Source organism: Thunnus albacares, chromosome 2, assembly GCF_914725855.1.
Source record: "Thunnus albacares chromosome 2, fThuAlb1.1, whole genome shotgun sequence".
Lineage (NCBI taxonomy): Eukaryota > Metazoa > Chordata > Actinopteri > Scombriformes > Scombridae > Thunnus > Thunnus albacares.
Window position 1 is genome coordinate 31,903,463 of NC_058107.1, and position 16,724 is coordinate 31,920,186.

The window sequence follows — 16,724 nt, forward strand, 5'->3', positions numbered from 1 at the left end:
GAATTCAATGACAAGTTTTGATATTAGTATCAAAGTTTGATAACCAGTCAAGTATGAATTTGCAGTTTTGGCCCTTTCAGTGTTTTTACGGAAGTTTCCAGCCAAAAGGTCAGAATTTAGTACAGTACAGGAGGTGTATGAGAGAGAGAGAGACAGTATGTATGAGTGTTATGATGAAAGAGAGGGAGCGCTCCCCAGTACACCTCTCTCTCTATCTCTCTCTCTCTCTCTCGACTCTTTAATGGGAGCCGGCTCTTTGCCAAGTTCCACTGGCAGGCCTCCTCAGAGGTGCCCCCATACACACACACACACACACACACACATTTTGATAGCACAATTCACTTGTATAATTCTGGTTATGCAATGGTCAGTCGGTGAATGGCCACCCCACATTGTGCGCTGAGGCAGAGACAGAAATGGAGGAGGAGGAGGAGGAGGAGGGGGGTAGTGGTTACTGGTAGGGAAAGATGAGGCGAAGAAGAGGAAAAGAAGAAATACTGAACGATTCTAGAGTCATTTTTAGCTTTAAAGACAGTTGGAGAACTGATGTTAGAAGCATCGCTGGAGAAAACCTGCTGTTCTTATGCTTTTGTCCCCCTTAGAGATTTCTGTTTCTCTCTCCAAACCTGACATTACTGTCTTAAAGAGACTGTTCACACCCATCTAGGAGATGGCCACCTTGTGAAACACATCCCCCCCCCCCCCCTAAAGGAAATAAATGCAATGGGCTCATCTCATCATCGTTTTTTTCCACAACTCTGTTTCCCATTTGGGGATTTAAACCAGTGGAAATAAGAGACTTCACCCATGGGAACTGATTTTGCCTCAGGGAGGAAGACACAGTGAGAGATAGTCATTACATACTGTGTGTGTGTGTGTGTGTGTGTGTGTGTGTGAGTGCGTGCGTGTGTGTGCATGCGCATGCTACCTGGTCTTGTACATGATGTACACCAGGGAGGCATGGTTGGGGATCAGTGTACCTGGGGCGGGCCTCGTCTTTGTCTGATGGTGAGGTCATTACATCCGCCCCAAATCTCTTTCTCTCTCTCTCTCTCTCTCCCTCTCTCTCTCTCTCTCTCTCTCTCTCTCTCTCTCTCTCTCTCTCTCTCTCGGTCTTCCTGCACTGATGGTGCCGTTTACCCACAAACCGCTACGTTTCTCCATATTGGCACCGTGAGCCAATATTTCAACCTGTTCTGCACTCAGTAGTTTTCAAAAATTTTCTGCACTTGTGCCGACACCACCTGACATTCAGAGCAGATACAAAAACTTTATAGATCACATGACTTTGAGAAACATACACATGTTTTTCGACAAAACACTTTGACCAAAATCAGCCATACAGGAACTTTGCCTCATTTAAATCACAAACTATCAAGACTACAAATCTGACCACATATTTGATGATTGATCCAGCCTGATCTGCAGTATGTCACAGAGCTCATGCAGGTGTTTGATTATATATATATATATGTGCTGACTATTTCACAGTGAGATTTAACAGTGAGTTATGTGGACCACACTTTCACATCTTCATTCACAACATCTTTCAAAGGACAGCGTCTAAGGCGTCTTGATTGGTGCTTGAGGTACAAAGACTTTAATATTCAGTCATGATTGAAAATTTGGAGAAAAAAAAAAGGAAATAAATTGAAACACATTATTATTTCCGTAATGACACAATATAATAAGAGTCATGTAGAGGATTTAGCTCTGACAAGGACAGCAGTGAAGAAGATCAAACATCTAGCGGTTAAAGAGCCAGATATTTCTCTCAGGGGTCGGTGGAGACCAAACCAGAGTTTATATTGGACACCCGGCATTCTTCAGGTGGACAGAATGAATGTCAATGTTGCTTTGAGTTTGCTGGATGTTTAATGGGTGTGTGTAAGCCAGCCAACACGTTAGCCTTCATAAGCCAGAGATTTGTGTTGGCGATATACCTGTCGGGAGTGTTTTGATATTTTTCTGCCCCCTAGTGGCCAAGCATTGCTTATTGCAGCTTTAAGCTTAAAGATCCCCTCCGGACATGTTTTAAGACATAAAAATACTTGTTATACTTTGTGTCTAATGTGTTTTTTTCCACAAAAAAAAGTTCATTTATGTCACAAAAATCCTTAAAATGACATCAACTGCTTCTCCTACGTTTCATACTGGACCACGATTTGGCTCCAAACTAGTTGTGATGTCACAAATCACACTCGTAGGCCCGCCTCCTTAAAATCAGATCTCAAGGTGAGCACACAGAAACTCTAGTGCACATACATCCTTCTGCACAGCGAAGCTCAAACACTTAAGTAACAGTAAGAAAAACTTCTTTTTGACCTGAGGGGGAGACTTTAAGATCTCATTTTGATTCATTTTATCTCGTGAACTGAACTCAGATGGGCGCCCGGACTTGCAGACACTTAATAATCAGCTCTGTGTGTTCACTTCCTGACCTAACCTCTTATCTGCAGTTTGATATTAATGGCAGTCACTGAGCTCACTGAGCACTTCAAGTGATTCTTTCCCCTGTGTGTTTATGTTGGGTAAACTGCCCGTTTATATGAAGCCGGGCCGAATGGAGAGCAGCTCGAGGAGGCTAGCTGGCCCCTGTCATCCACCGGTGTGACACACAAGTGGATTTTTATGTGCTTCGTAAACATTTTGCATGCAGTTTGACAAATGGTGCCTCAGATGTCCAGGGACTTGTGTAAAACGCTCCAGCTGGGGGCTTAACAGCATCCACATTAATATTAAACAGGAATATGGGAGAGTTCAAAAGTTTGGGACGGTCGAGGGGGGGGGGGGGAGAAACTGAACAATGACTTGTTAAACTCTCAAAGGGACGCACGTTCACCAGAGAAAGTTTTTTTACCTCCTTCTTTTTTAAACCTGCAAAACAGGGATGAAAATTAACAGCCGTGACTGAAAAACCTTTAAATATGAGCGGAAAGGGATTCATGAAAAGAAGTTATTGGCAGGATTAAGCTCAACAAGGTTATTTGAGTTCATGTTATACCCTTGTAAAATGTTTTTTTTTTTTTTTTTTCAGAATAGTGTTTTATGTGTCTGTGGGAACAGGGACGTCCTTTTTTTCGGAGCTGTCATGACACGGCAGATAGCGAATCCAGCACGGTGAAGAGTGTCAAACCAGTTGATAACATGTCACAGGGCCAATACGATTATGTGGAGTATCTGTAAACAGAATAACATGTTATGACAGATTTAACAGTCTGTCAGTGAGGTGTTAACATCAAACGGTAGGAGATCAGGAAGATGTTGAGTAACGCGCTTGACGAACAGGGTAAATGACTGAATTCCGGCGTAATGAAAAACGCCGAGATAACACGGATGACGCCATGTGTGAAAGTACAGTATGTACGAGCGAAATGAATGAGAAAGAGGTGGAACATAGTTTTAATGTCTCTCTCTCTCTCTCTCCGGGCTTCGCCAGCTCGCAATCAGATGACACATTGCCACGTTGAAAACTTTTGATTTTTTTTTTATTTTAGTTGATTGTAAATAATGTCTTGGCACACACACACACACACACACACGCGCGCGCTTGCTCGCTCTGAGAGGGAGAGTGGGGAGAAAAAGGCAACCACATATAAGAAAAATCCATGGGAGAAAAGTATGCCTTTATCTTTTAATAAACCGTAAAGCCAGGAGGCAACATGAAATTACAGCATAATAGCAGTGGAGAGTCTTCTGAAGACTTAATTGCCTTAATTATAGCAGTGCGGGGAGAGAGAGAGAGAGAGAGAGAGAGAGAGAGAGAGAGGGGAAGGAAAGCAGGAGGAGGAGGAGGAGGAGGAGGAAAGAAAAAGGAGGGAAGCAGAGGAAAGTAGAAAAGAAAGAGGGGAGCGAGGTGATAGAGGAACTAGTGCATGAGCCAGATGTTGCAGGTGTAATCCAGGTGTGTGTGTATCTGTCTATTTGAACACATAACCTCCTGTCTCATATATATATATATATATTTTTTTTTTTACATGTATGCACACATTTACACACATTTGCACCGTCCTGTAACCGCCCGCTGTGTTCAACATGAGAATCCTCAGTCCATGTGAACGACGGAGCGAGAGCCTACGCTGAGAAAAAGTCTCTTTTTTTCCAGACGAGTGAAAATGTCTCCCTCAGATCTTACAAGCTGGCAGGCTTACTTAGGGATGCTAAACATAGCTTTCATTTTCCTCTGTGTCTAGACTGGCTTCTCAGTACTCTCTGCTGCGGTTTTTTCGTTCACTCAGGGAAGATTGTACCCTAATTCTCATGCCTCCAAGCCAGCGGGAAGTTTGTTTAGCCAGCAGTGTTGTGAAGTACCTGTGAAACCCCCCCCCACCGCACACACCCCGTGTGTTGAGGTTGAGAGTTTAGCTGATTTTTTTGAGTATGGATGACTGATCAAAGGACTCGGGACAATATTAGCAGGAGAGAAAGTTCCTGATTAGCAGCCTTCTTTCTATTAGTCTCAAGATTATACCTTTATTTTATTGTTACAGGTGTATTGCTATGTGTATAAAGCTCAAATCTTAAAAAATGCTACTTGCCACTCCCTTATTGGCTGAAAAATTCATGCATCTTAATAACTTTTCCAATTTCTGAGCATAAATGACAGTCAGGCACTCAGGCTGTGGGCTAGTGATCATGTTTCAGCCTTGAGAAGAATATTAGCTGTGTGCTTTTTTGCAGGATTTCAAATGGTGCAAGTTTCTGATGACCCGTCGACTTTGTCTTAAAGGTTGTTGTGTGCTTGTATAAAGCTGTTTGCTCTCTGATAGCTAAAAAAAGTGACGAGGTTTGAACAATTTTTCCTGATTTTTGATAGTTAAACATCATTATCAGTGCCTTTTTTTTTCTAGGATTTCGAGGATTTTCACTTTCCCATTCCTGCTGCAGTTTCTCTGAAAGTTTATAGCTTGAATTATTTTTTAGAGATGCTCAGATCTTAAATAAACTGCAACCTGCCAAACTCTTCTTCTTCTGCACTCTGACGGTTAAAAAAAAAAGAGCAAGATTTCAACAATTTCTCCCAGAGTCGGTGTCTTATCGCAGCCTTCGTCGTCGAAAATATCGGATTCCTGAAATGACACAATCATCTTTAATCATTGAATGAGAGGATCAGAGTGTCATCTAAGCGGCATCGACTTCACCCTGATAAACTCGAGGAACAGACTTTTGAAATTCCTCTTCGATCTCAATGAAACTTTTATGAATGAAAGCTCTCCAGTGGTTTTTTTTTTTTTTTTTTTTTTTTTTTTGTAAAGTTGGCAGGGGAGAACTGACTGCTGTCTCGAATTGCTTGCACAATATCCCCTTACACAGGAGCTCTGCCACTTGAAATCCTATATAGCCGGTGTGAGTCAGTGAAGTAAACAGTATTTCCTCACTGAAGCGTTTTAAAACTTTGTAGCAACATGACAATTTTTTTTTTTTTTTTATATTACAAACAGTCACAGTTCAAGAAGTATTTATCCTTCCTTTGGTGTCAGAGGTTGTAGGTTTTTTTTTTTTTTTTTTATAGGGCTGAGAAGGAGATGTGTCATGTTTTTTAAGAGAGAGCCAGTTTGCCTGTGGGTGCATTTTTGTTGTCGTCAGGCAAGTCCCTACACTGCAGCGCTAGGCCTGCCCGAGTGGAGATTCTTTAGGAGGGAGATCTCCTTCTTCTGAAAGCGTCTTACCGAGAGCTATTAATTATTAACTGGGAGAGCTAACATCAAAGGAGCGAGACTTGTGCTGAATTAAATGGGGGGGGGGGGGGGGGGGGGGGGGGGGGGGCTGGAGCCTGGCAGTGTGGAGCTGAGAGAAAAACTGGGTGAGAGGGAAAAAGCCGAGCGAGATTTCGCTCTCCTCGCTTTTGAACTTTCCAAGTACAAAAAAAAAAAAAGAAAGAAGAAAGAAAAAAGAGCGATGTTAGTTTATGTAAAGGAGGCAGGGAGAGAGAGAGAAAGTTGGAAGAGCTTGTATTTATAGCGCTGTCGCTGTTTTTTTTTTAATGTTTCAGTGTTTTTAATAAGGCTTTCATTCACTACTCGTAAAGATCGAATCAGTTTGCAGGGTTAATTAGTCTTTAATGAGCTATGAAAGCCAGATTCATAAACATCTTGTCTTTTGGATTAAACCGAAGGGGAAATCTAATTGAGACGTAGCTCGTACGCTTCTGATGCATGATAACGTTTTCCTGAAGCGGATTTACACTCGAAGTTGAATTCATAGATCGCGGTACGTTTGTACGCCCATTATTATCAAAAGCTTTTTGTTAGTTTGGTTCTATTTCCCCTCCTGCTGTAACTTGTCCGTGCAGCGGTAGTCCCACCTAACTGCTCATACGGGACAGTATCTACAGTGAAGAAGAAGATCTCAGGCCCATGCTTGTGTGTTGCAAGAGTTCATCTAATATATACAATATATTTAGAGAATGCAAACACAGCTAGTTCTTGTTTTGGAGGATAAACAAGTGAAATGTGCCATGCTTACTGTTGGTGAAACATTGGTAAAATGATATCGCAACTTACTTAAGCTACATGTGCTACTTCTTAGACAGATATAGTTAATCATTAACCTCTGTCTGAAGATAATACACACAGGAAGTTGGTGAAATAACATAAGCACTGTAACAGTTACAGAGCTGCATCATGTTGTTGTGCCGTGTAGCATTCGTCAGCTATATAAGAGTTCAGGAAATCAGCACTTCAGTATGAGCTTCAGAGCGAGCAGGAGACAACTAACAGAGCTGCAAAGAGGCCAAATTATGTATATAAATATAAACCTTGGATGAGTTTTTTTTTAAAAAAAGTGTCAGATCATGCCAAACAAGCTGCCTCAAAAAAGAGGAACTATCATAAACCAATCGATTTAGATTAATCAATAAGTTGTCAAAGCCCAAGATACAACCGCAAATGTCTTGTTTTGTCAAGTCCATAATCCAAAGATAGTTTATTATCCTAGAGGACTAAAGACACCAGAAAATATTCATATTTGAGAAGTTAGTATCAAAGAATCTCAGCATTTTTTTCTTTAAAAAAATGACTCAAAACGATGAATCGACTAGCAAAACAGTTGGTGATTAAGTTTCTATTGATCCAGCTAATTGTTGCAGCTCTAAAGGCATTCTCACTTTATTGACTAAACAAGTAATTGGGGAAAAATAATTGACTGATCAAAGAATAATGAAAGTATTTTTTTTAGTTGCAGCCTTTGTCACAAGTTGAAACTAACCAACAGGATTATGACAGCCGTCTGAATAAATGATTGGACAAACAGAACAAATGCAGATGTTTCCATACAAAGCATGATGAGTCATCGTAATGTTTGAGGAGTATGATAAGTGATGTGAATCATCATGTGACCCTCATGGTCACCAGATCTTGGATTTTTGTGTTAGAGAGAGCTTTTCCACAACCATCATCAAAACACCAAATATAGAAATATTGGGAATATTTGGAGCATTTAATCTGTTCTGGCCCCTCATAGTGGAACAAAACTATGTTTTAGTCTTTCCTCTTTGCTCCAAAAAAAAAAAAAAAAAAATGCAGAAACACCCAGCTGTTGAGTGTCGTTACCTCAGAAATCAACATGATGTGTTGTGAAAAGAGAAATTGCGCCTCCCCTGCACATACCACTCCTTCCCATCTCCTCTCTCTCTCTCTGTCCTCTGTGAGTGCCTGCAGACCGGAGCGGTGACACTCTCCAGCCACTCTGCAAGCAGAGTCACAGCACTGTACATTGTCACTTTGATCTCCCCCCCCTCCTCCTCCCCACCCCACCCCTTTCCCTCCAGTTATGAAGAGCGCTGGCAAGAACCCAAGGGCACTTGATAATACCAGGATATGATCCCAGCCGCGCTCTTTTAGATCATGTAGTGCAGACATCAAAACGTTGTCTAAATAGGGCACCATGAATCAAGCGGGGTGAGAACGTGTTGTAGGGGAAAGCAGGAGTTAAGATAATGGAACTTTTTTTTTTTTTTTTTTTTTTTTTTGCCGTAGAGGGGAAGCCAATTTGGATTCTGCAAGGAGATACTTGGGGTTCTGCAGATCCAAGCATTTCCTTTATCTTTTGCCTTCAGCAGAAGTCTTCAAAAGACCTCTCTCTCTGCTATGACTTTCTCTACTCTCAGATGAAAGAAGCTCAGATTTGAAGCGGTTGGAAACCCTTGATAACTTTTATTCAACTTTCCTGAGCGTGCACGACAGAATTTCAGCTCAGATTCAGCTCCATGTGATGCGACTCAGCAACGCATGCATCGGTCCTCGATACAAGGATGAAACTGTTTTAGTGTATGTCATGCTATTAAGGGTAACGCGATACAGATTGACATGGAATGACATCATCGAAGACCGCATGTGTACATCCCAGCAAATGTGATCGATGGCTTGTTTACTACTTGACTTTTGCTTTTCTTGTCATTTTTCTTCCTCATTCACTGGTTCCAGGTGATCCGCGGTCACACTCAGGCAGAGAACTCCCTCTAGTGGCCCTAATTTGAACGTGACACCTCCAAAATATTGCAGTTGACAAAGAAGAATCTGATCATACATTTCCTCGCTTTTTCCTCTTCACTTGAGTATATATAATAATGATTTTTTTTTTTTCCTCTGTTTGCAGGCGAAGAGAGCGGTGCAGAGAGGAGCCACGGCCGTCATCTTTGATGTGTCAGAAAATCCAGATGCCATCGATCAGGTTTGTACACCCCCTAAAAATTACCCAGGCATTCACACACTCACGTTTCAACAACACTGTAACGCTTTAATCTGTCTCGGTCTGTCTGTTAAAGACACTCTGCCTTTCACTTCTGAATAGAGCTCAGCAGCATGCCCTGCCCTTCTGACTGGCAGTGTGTGTGTGTGTGTGTGTGTGTGTGTGTGTGCTGTTTGTACAAACAATGATCTTTCTATCTTTAGTTTCTGTTCGAAAGCATGTGGATCAGCGTTGCTCATTCAACCATTCTTGGGCCTTTGAGCTCTCTCTAACTTTGTGTGTTTGGAGGAGTGAGTTGTGCTGTGAGAGGACTGCAAATGGATATCCAGGTTCAGCTTTCACTAGACCATGACCAAACTCTGTTGAGCTCATAATTGCACAGGTAGCGCACATTACCTCAACCCCTGAGACCATGGATCTGTCTTTGAGTGCATGTTTGTGGGGGGGGGGGGGGGGGGGGGGAAACACACATACTGTAGGCTACTGTAAGAACAAAGTATATTTCTTTTCACACACACACACACACACCCAGACACACTCACATTCCTGCTTCTTCCAACTCTTTCTGTCTCCTGTGTCTTTCGCTGTCGAGAGGTATAATACACGAGTTGCTCGTCTGAGCGCCTTTGTCGCAAGAATTCTCCTGTGGTATTCATCTTCGCCACGCCAGGCCTGGACTTGCAGCTTTTTTTTTTTTTTTTTTTTTTTTCCTCCCTTCCTCGCCTCTTCTTCTCTGCCGCTGGGTCGTAAAGCGCGTAGCTGAGAGATAAAAGGGATTGCGCGGAGACCACATGAAAGGCAGCGCTGGGCGGCTGTGTTAAATTCCCCCGAGAGGCTTTTCCAGTCAGAGCGGCCCGATCAGCAGAGACAGGACCCACAAGGCCGAGGGGCAGGGAGGAGGAGCTTAGGGAGAATTAAGATCCCGGGGCCGAAATTTAGAGAGAATCTTTATGAAGTTAATGTACTTGACTTCTTTTTTTTTTTTTTAAATCATTTTATACTCTAATGTGAGGCCAAGTGTTGCTCGTGGCTAAAACACTTGTTTGGGAGAAGAGTTAAGTTTGTGATTAACTTTCTTTCAAAAGTGATACACTCAAGGTTTTTTTCTTTCTTTGGAGTTTAATGCAGGACTTATAGGTGTGTTTTTTTTTTAAATGATGTATTGTTTGTAAAAGGCCAAGCTAGAATCTTGGTGGAGTCGTTTCTCAAAGCGGTGAGCTGCACGCCAGAATCGAGCGGGAGATCAAAAGTTCCAACATCTATACTTTGAAACCAGAACATACAGTATTTCTCTGGGGAACATGACGACAGCAGAAGAAATAGAAATGCGAATATCCTCGGTATTTCCCTTGGGCTTTTCAAATTACAGATTCCACCAGCAGACGAGAGGGAGAGGACGGAGGGAGAGGAGGAGTAAAGGAGTATGTCAACTGACTCGAAAGCCAGAACATACTATTCATTGACTATTTCCTCCTGCTCCCACTGGCAAACCGTGACCACAGTTTCCATGTCTTGAGCCTATAGGTCACTTTCCCCAGTTGGTAAAAGAAGAATTGATGCCTTTGGCTTTTTCACCCTCAGACAGTTCACATCCATTAGGGTTGTAGTTCCCAAACTGCTTGCCTTATGTCCCCTTAAAATTAAGATATGTCTGCTTGCAATGCTTCATCACATACTGCATATGTCTCACCATAGAGTCATTTTCAGATTGTTGAGTCCTTGAGTGTAATAAAAAAAGCACCACCGTGTTTCAGGTAGAAGTTTTCGTCAACCTTTGGCTACGTTTTAGCTATAATCGGGTGTCGTGTTTGATGTAAACATCTGTACAACATCTGAATTATTATATAAATGTTGTTATTACCCAGATTTATATCTGATTTTGGTTTTGCGTTAGCACATCTGGTGTTGAATGTATTTTTCCTCTGTCCTCTTCTCAGCTGAATCAGGTTGCCGAGGACCCCCTGAAGCGGCCGGTTGTGTACGTGAAGGGCAACGACGCCGTTAAGTTGATGAACATCGTCAACAAGCAGAAAGTGGCTCGGGCTCGGATACAACACAGACCACCGAGGGTAAGGACTCTTGCCAAACCCGAAAACCGCTCCGTGTAGATCACGTGCATGTGTGTGTGTGTGTGTGTCTGAAACAAATCCAAGGCACATGTGAGGAACATGATGATGAAGAGGCAGACATGTTGCTCAAAAACAGTGCTGAAAAGTTTTTAGATGTGAAAGACAAACGAAAAATTCCAGCTGTGAAATCTGACCCTTTCTCTTTCTTCTCCGCTCTCCGCTGCCCCCGAGGCCGAGGACTTTTTCACAGCACTGTGAAAGATTAATATCAGCCATTCAAAGAGCTGTTTGTTTGCTTGGAATATTTGATAAGAGACCAGCACACTTTGAGGTCAAATAGCTTGACATAATGAAAGCCCGAGAGAAAGGACTGTCCGATAAGTGACCATTTTCTGATGGAGAATTAAAGCAATCTGACCTCTCCCAGTGGATTTTCAACAGATGTTTGGGAGACATGGGCACACAGAAGTTAACTACCTCTTTGAGGTAGTCGGCTTCTTATCCTGGTTCATATCTCTCAAGAAAAAAAGAGAAGGTGTCAAATTTGTTGTTTTTCTTGTTTGAACTCTGCAGAACTTGTATAGGAGATGTAGGAGTAACCTGAGTTTTATTTGCAGAATGTAGAGTGAATGAATCACAGCATTGAGTGCACAGGTTTACTCAATATCTAACAAAAGTGTTATCTCAAACAACCAGTGAATGGAAATAACCCTTTTTTGGTGACCCTTTACACCAGCTGTATGTGAAGATTATTTGACAAATTTGTGTTTTTTCTCGCCCTCCTGTTTCCACAGCAGCCCACGGAATATTTCGACATGGGCATCTTCTTGGCTTTCTTCGTGGTCGTGTCGCTGGTTTGCCTCATTCTGCTCATCAAGATCAAACTCAAGCAAAGGAGAAGCCAGGTTAGAGTCTAATCACACATCACTCATCACCACTAGAACAGAAGTTTGAAGAACCAACTTCAGAAAAAAAAAACAAACATTATTTATTCAAGTTTGATTCACACAGGACCAAACTTTGCATGCTTCACAAACAAAACACACCCAAAATACACGAGCGCTTTGTTTTCCCAGTCAACGCGACTTCACTGGGAGTTGCAGGCGTCGAGTCGGGCGACGGTAGCTCTGCCGCTGATTGATTCCCTCCCCGTGTGTTGACAAAAAGCTCTCAGTGGAGGCTTACGTCGGGCGCATGAATCAGGATTAGCATTTAATTAACGCTGATGAGAGGTTGGCTGTTGCAGAGAGATGTCATGACGGAGCAGAAAACCTGTAGCAGCATCCGTTAAGACAGGTGTAATCCTGCCAGCACATGTGTGTGTGTGTGTGAATGTGTCTTAACCATACTCGTTTTTCTGTGCGTGGGTGTATAATGGGTGTTTGATGGGTGTGTATGTGTGTGTGTGTGTGTGTGTGTGTCACAGCAGTGTATGACTTGGTCGTGACTTCCTTTGGTGGTTAATTAAGAGAACGACTCACACCAGGGGCAAATTTGTCACATGTAACAACCTTTTCCTTCCTGAAATGTGAAAAATTAATGAACTGCTTGTGGAGGGTAAATATAGTTCATAGTTTATTGACTTTTTAAAAATCCAATTTAACTGTAAAAAGCAGACAAACTTTACAAACATCTTTTAGGTTTAATGAAGGATTCCTTAAGGGTTTGCCCACACAAAACTATAGTTAACCACGTACTAACTATACAGATTTTACATTCTTCATGTTTCATGTTTTGTCAACACTGTGATGAGAATGATTTACTCTTTACTCTCTTGCTAACCAGCAAGAGAGTAAAGAGTAAAGTTCCTCGCTAAAGGAAGAAACACCCACCAGGGAAACTAGTTTAGCAAAGCCAGAGCATAAATAACTCTGTCACGTACACTAGCAGTGACTTCTATAAATCATAAAGGCTGCTATACATGAGTCATTAAGTTTAATCCTGATAAGCAGCTCTGTATCAGTCTCCATTTTTTAATAAGTAACATTTTTAGGGCGGCACGAAGCAAATTAGAGATAAAAGAGAACGGAGTCATAACCGGAGAGAGTGTTGTTAATTCATCAGTCAAACATTGCAAAATGATGTACTTTGTCAAAGGGAAAAGTCTCAAATCGTGACTACATCAAGCCTCTCACATCAACATTGAACACAGTTCACAAGTAAACACTCATCAACAGTGAAGCACAGACATTTGGCAGCGTGTTTGCTTAAAAACATCACTGAGTTGACCTGAGTCTTTGATAGTTTTGTCATTTTTATGTCTTATCTTGACTCTCTCATGTTTATTGGCTTTCATGCTAAATTCTGCAGAACTCTAAAAGGGTCTTTTTTTTTTTTTTTTTTTAAAGTTAAATGTTGTTTATCAAGACACGCAGATATTCCTGCTGACCATGTCCATCTTCCTCCCCCCTCCGCAGAGCTCGATGAACAGAATGGCCATCCAGGCTTTGGAAAAAATGGAAACACGCAAGTTCAAGGCCAAAGGAAAAGCCCAGCGCGAGAGCAGCTGCGGAGCCTCTGATTCACTGAGCAGCAGCTCCACCTCTGACTGCGCCATCTGTCTGGAGAAGTACATTGATGGGGAGGTAAGAAAAAAACACTTAACTCTGATTTATATATTTGTCTTTTTCAGCCTCGCTTGACACTATAGGTCCTTTCGAATCTAATACTATCATTCAAGCAGTGTTGTTACTTGCCATGAACTGTTGCTTACTATATTGGTTGTTTTTACTTGTTCTTACAGTGAATAAAATTAGAAAATTCTTGTTTATACAGTGGGATCCAAAAGTCCAAATGATAATATCAGCTTAACAATTTGAGTGAAAAGTTGAATCTTTGAAAAGTGTACATGAATTTCAGAATATCTCAGTATTTGGTATGTCTCCCTCTTGCCTTAATGACAACATGCACTCGAGCTGGCATGGACTCCGCAAGTTTGTGGGAAACCTGATGACGCATGTTATCCCAGCATGATTTGACAATCTTCCAAAGAGCTTCTTATGATGTCAGAGAATGCTTGGCTTTCTCAGTCTCCAAGTGCCCCCCATAAATGTTCAGTGGGGTTGAGGTCAGGTGACTGTAGTAGGAAAGTCCATGACAGTCAGGAATCCTTGGTCTTCAAGTAGTTCTTGCAAAGCTTTGAGTTGTGTTTCGGGTCATTATCCTGCTGCAGTTATGAATCCTTCTGCACAAAGATGCAAACCAGAGGGTGTTTCATGTCTCTGAAGAATGGAGTGGTACTTCTCCTTGATCAGGATGTAGTTGATTCGGTGCAGGTGTCCAACTCCAGAGTAGGCAAAACACCCTCAGACTTAAATATTCCCACCACCATGTTTCACTGTCAGTTGGATACATGGTATCATTCTCTCTCCTATTTGTCTCCTTACATACACCCTTCTGTTACTGCCATAAATCTCAAACTTGGATTCATCAGTAAATAGGACTTTTTTTCCAGTCATCCACTGTGAAATGCTGGCATTTCTCAGCCAACCCCAAGCGTTTGGCCCTGTTTCCCCTCCTGAGAAGTGGTTTAGAAACTGCTACTCATCCTGAGACCACTAGAAGACAGTCTTCTTTCGACAGTACTTTTGCTGATTGGAGTCTTTATTTAACAAATTCTGTATCTGAGATGAAGTTGCTTTTCTATCTCTCAGGGAACTAAGCTTCATGTAGTGATCCTCTGATGGTTTGGTCACTTTTGGTCTGTCTGATTGTGCTTTGGATACAACTGATGCCATGTTCCCCACTATCACAGTGCTACTTAGTAAGCAATGATCTGCTGGAAACTTGAGGCACAGCCATATATACTGGAGCATAGGTGAACACTGGCTAGATGTTGAGTTACTTGAATGATGAGTAGATCAAATCCACCTGAGTGTCATCTGAACACATGCTTCAATGGAAGGGATGAGATAAGATAAGAGATGAGATGAGATAAATGAAGGGAATTTGACTTGGGCAGAAGTGCTATGCAGAGCTGCAATCAAGTAATACATGACAGTATAACTCAAGGAAATCTGACCTTTTTATACAAAGGAGTTAAGTTGGTCATTGCCACACATTTGATTAAATTTGATTGCTGACCTAGACATAGTGCAGAATCTTAAGTATTTCTTCTTCATTTTACATTACATTACTTCTTGTGTTTTTAAAGGGTGGGTCCATTTTTTTTTTTTTTTGGTTTTTGGAGGTTTTTCATATCATTCTGTAGCCACCCAGCATTGTTCCATATGTATTCAAATCCAAAAATTCTAATTTTGGTTGAGGTACGTATGTTTTAGCATCAAAATGGCATTTTCCCCAAGCCCCTCTAAAAACTTCTTCCCATGTGACCTGACGTAGGTTTCCGCATGATGATGTTGCTACATATAAACCAACATAAACGCCCTAGCCCGTCTAGCCAGTAGCCACAGAGACTGATTGAGCATGCACTGTTACTGCTGCTCTGCTAAACATGCTAACATACACACACACACACACACAGACGGAGCACTCACTGTTGCTGCTGCTCTACTCCCGCCAGGTCTTATTCGTCCGTGGAAAATTGGATGGAGTCATCCTTTAATATTTCTGAATTCTCAAACTTTGTGATTATTTCCAGCTTTACATGAAAATGTTAGAGATTTTCAATACGTTGTATCACAAATACTTGAATCAATAATCATGTATTGATTTAAAATTACTATGAGGCTCATAATCAGCAGCTTGTTTGCATTTTCCACTCATTATCCTTTTCATTTTTGTTTACCATAAGCATTTTACGCACGGCGCATGCAACAAGAAGACTTTGTTTATTGCAAACAGTGGTGAACTGTGTCTTCTTGCAGTACAAAGCACAATGTTTTGATGTGTGGGGACAGAAAATGATTTAAATCACTTTAAATCAATCTGCTCATTTGAAAATGTCCAATATTTTTTCATTACATTTATAAAACATTATTAACAGAGTATCACACAAGGTCATCATACACATTTTTCACCAGAAGAGCATTTTGAGCAACATTTGACCTTTGATACAGAAAGATAATTTGAAATAGACACAGAAGTAACATGCACCATCTGCATTTGGTGAATGATTTTTATTCAAAGCACCTTACTGTCTAAGTGGGCCACGCTGAAGCCAGGCCTCTTAGCTTTGGCAGTGTTTGTGTGGTCATCTACCCACTGAGCTTGTTTTCTTTTTCCTCGCATATTCTGCAGACATGAAACATAATGCAGTAATGTGGACAATAGAATGGAAGTTCCCCTGATGTGCTTGGGGACCACAGTACTGCAGTCTTCAGTGACATTCTTTCCGGCGCCTTTTCAGATGTTTAAGTCAGTCTTTCAGAGCACCTGGAGAGATAACGGTACCCAGAGTGCATCGGGTTGTGATTAGGCTTCCTGTTTTCTGCGTGTGGCCTTCTTGTCAACATATGTGTCCTAATCTTGGACTTTGATGGTTAACTGAAACAGCATTGCTCATCCTCATTCATGGACACTGGAGGGACAAACCCCACTGCCCAGGGGGACATAGTTGGTGTGTGTGTGTGTGTGTGTGTGTGGGTTTTTGTTTTTTTTGTGTGTGTTTTTTTTTTTTTTGTGGTAATGTGTCTCTTCGGTAAGGAGGAGAAGAAAACACAACAAAGCATGGCGCCAGGATTGCACAGAGGAAGTGGCGATATAAAAGGCTGAATGGCATCAAAGCGGTTTTTGAGCAGTGAACCAAGCAACAAAAGCTTGGGTGGAAAAGAGCCCAAAGATGAGTCACATTAAGCCACAGAGTAAAGTATTTATGGCAGTGAAAGAGCTCTCACTGGAAAAGAATATTATAATTCATATTCATAGTGTTCCTGCTTTTGTGTACTGGAATGACAATTCTCTATCTGAATGCAAAGTGTCGCATTCTTTTCATATCAATCCTCAAGTGTACACCCCTGTTTGTTTGTTTTGTTCTAGAAAGCGGTGACATTGAGTATGAAAGTTGTA

General features: G+C 41.6%; 1 protein-coding gene across 2 annotated transcripts in view; it reads left to right on the forward strand.

Annotated features, from left to right (window-relative positions):
* Positions 1-16,724, forward strand: part of znrf3 (zinc and ring finger 3) — a 71,488-nt gene that overhangs the window by 50,721 nt on the left and 4,043 nt on the right. The window contains exons 3-6 of one of the 2 annotated variants that reach the window (XM_044330615.1): positions 8,596-8,670; positions 10,626-10,757; positions 11,552-11,662; positions 13,175-13,342. In XM_044330615.1, the coding sequence (XP_044186550.1) occupies positions 8,596-8,670; positions 10,626-10,757; positions 11,552-11,662; positions 13,175-13,342 (486 nt within the window). The remainder of the gene's footprint in view (positions 1-8,595; positions 8,671-10,625; positions 10,758-11,551; positions 11,663-13,174; positions 13,343-16,724) is intronic. The other variant, XM_044330625.1, reaches the window with a different exon arrangement.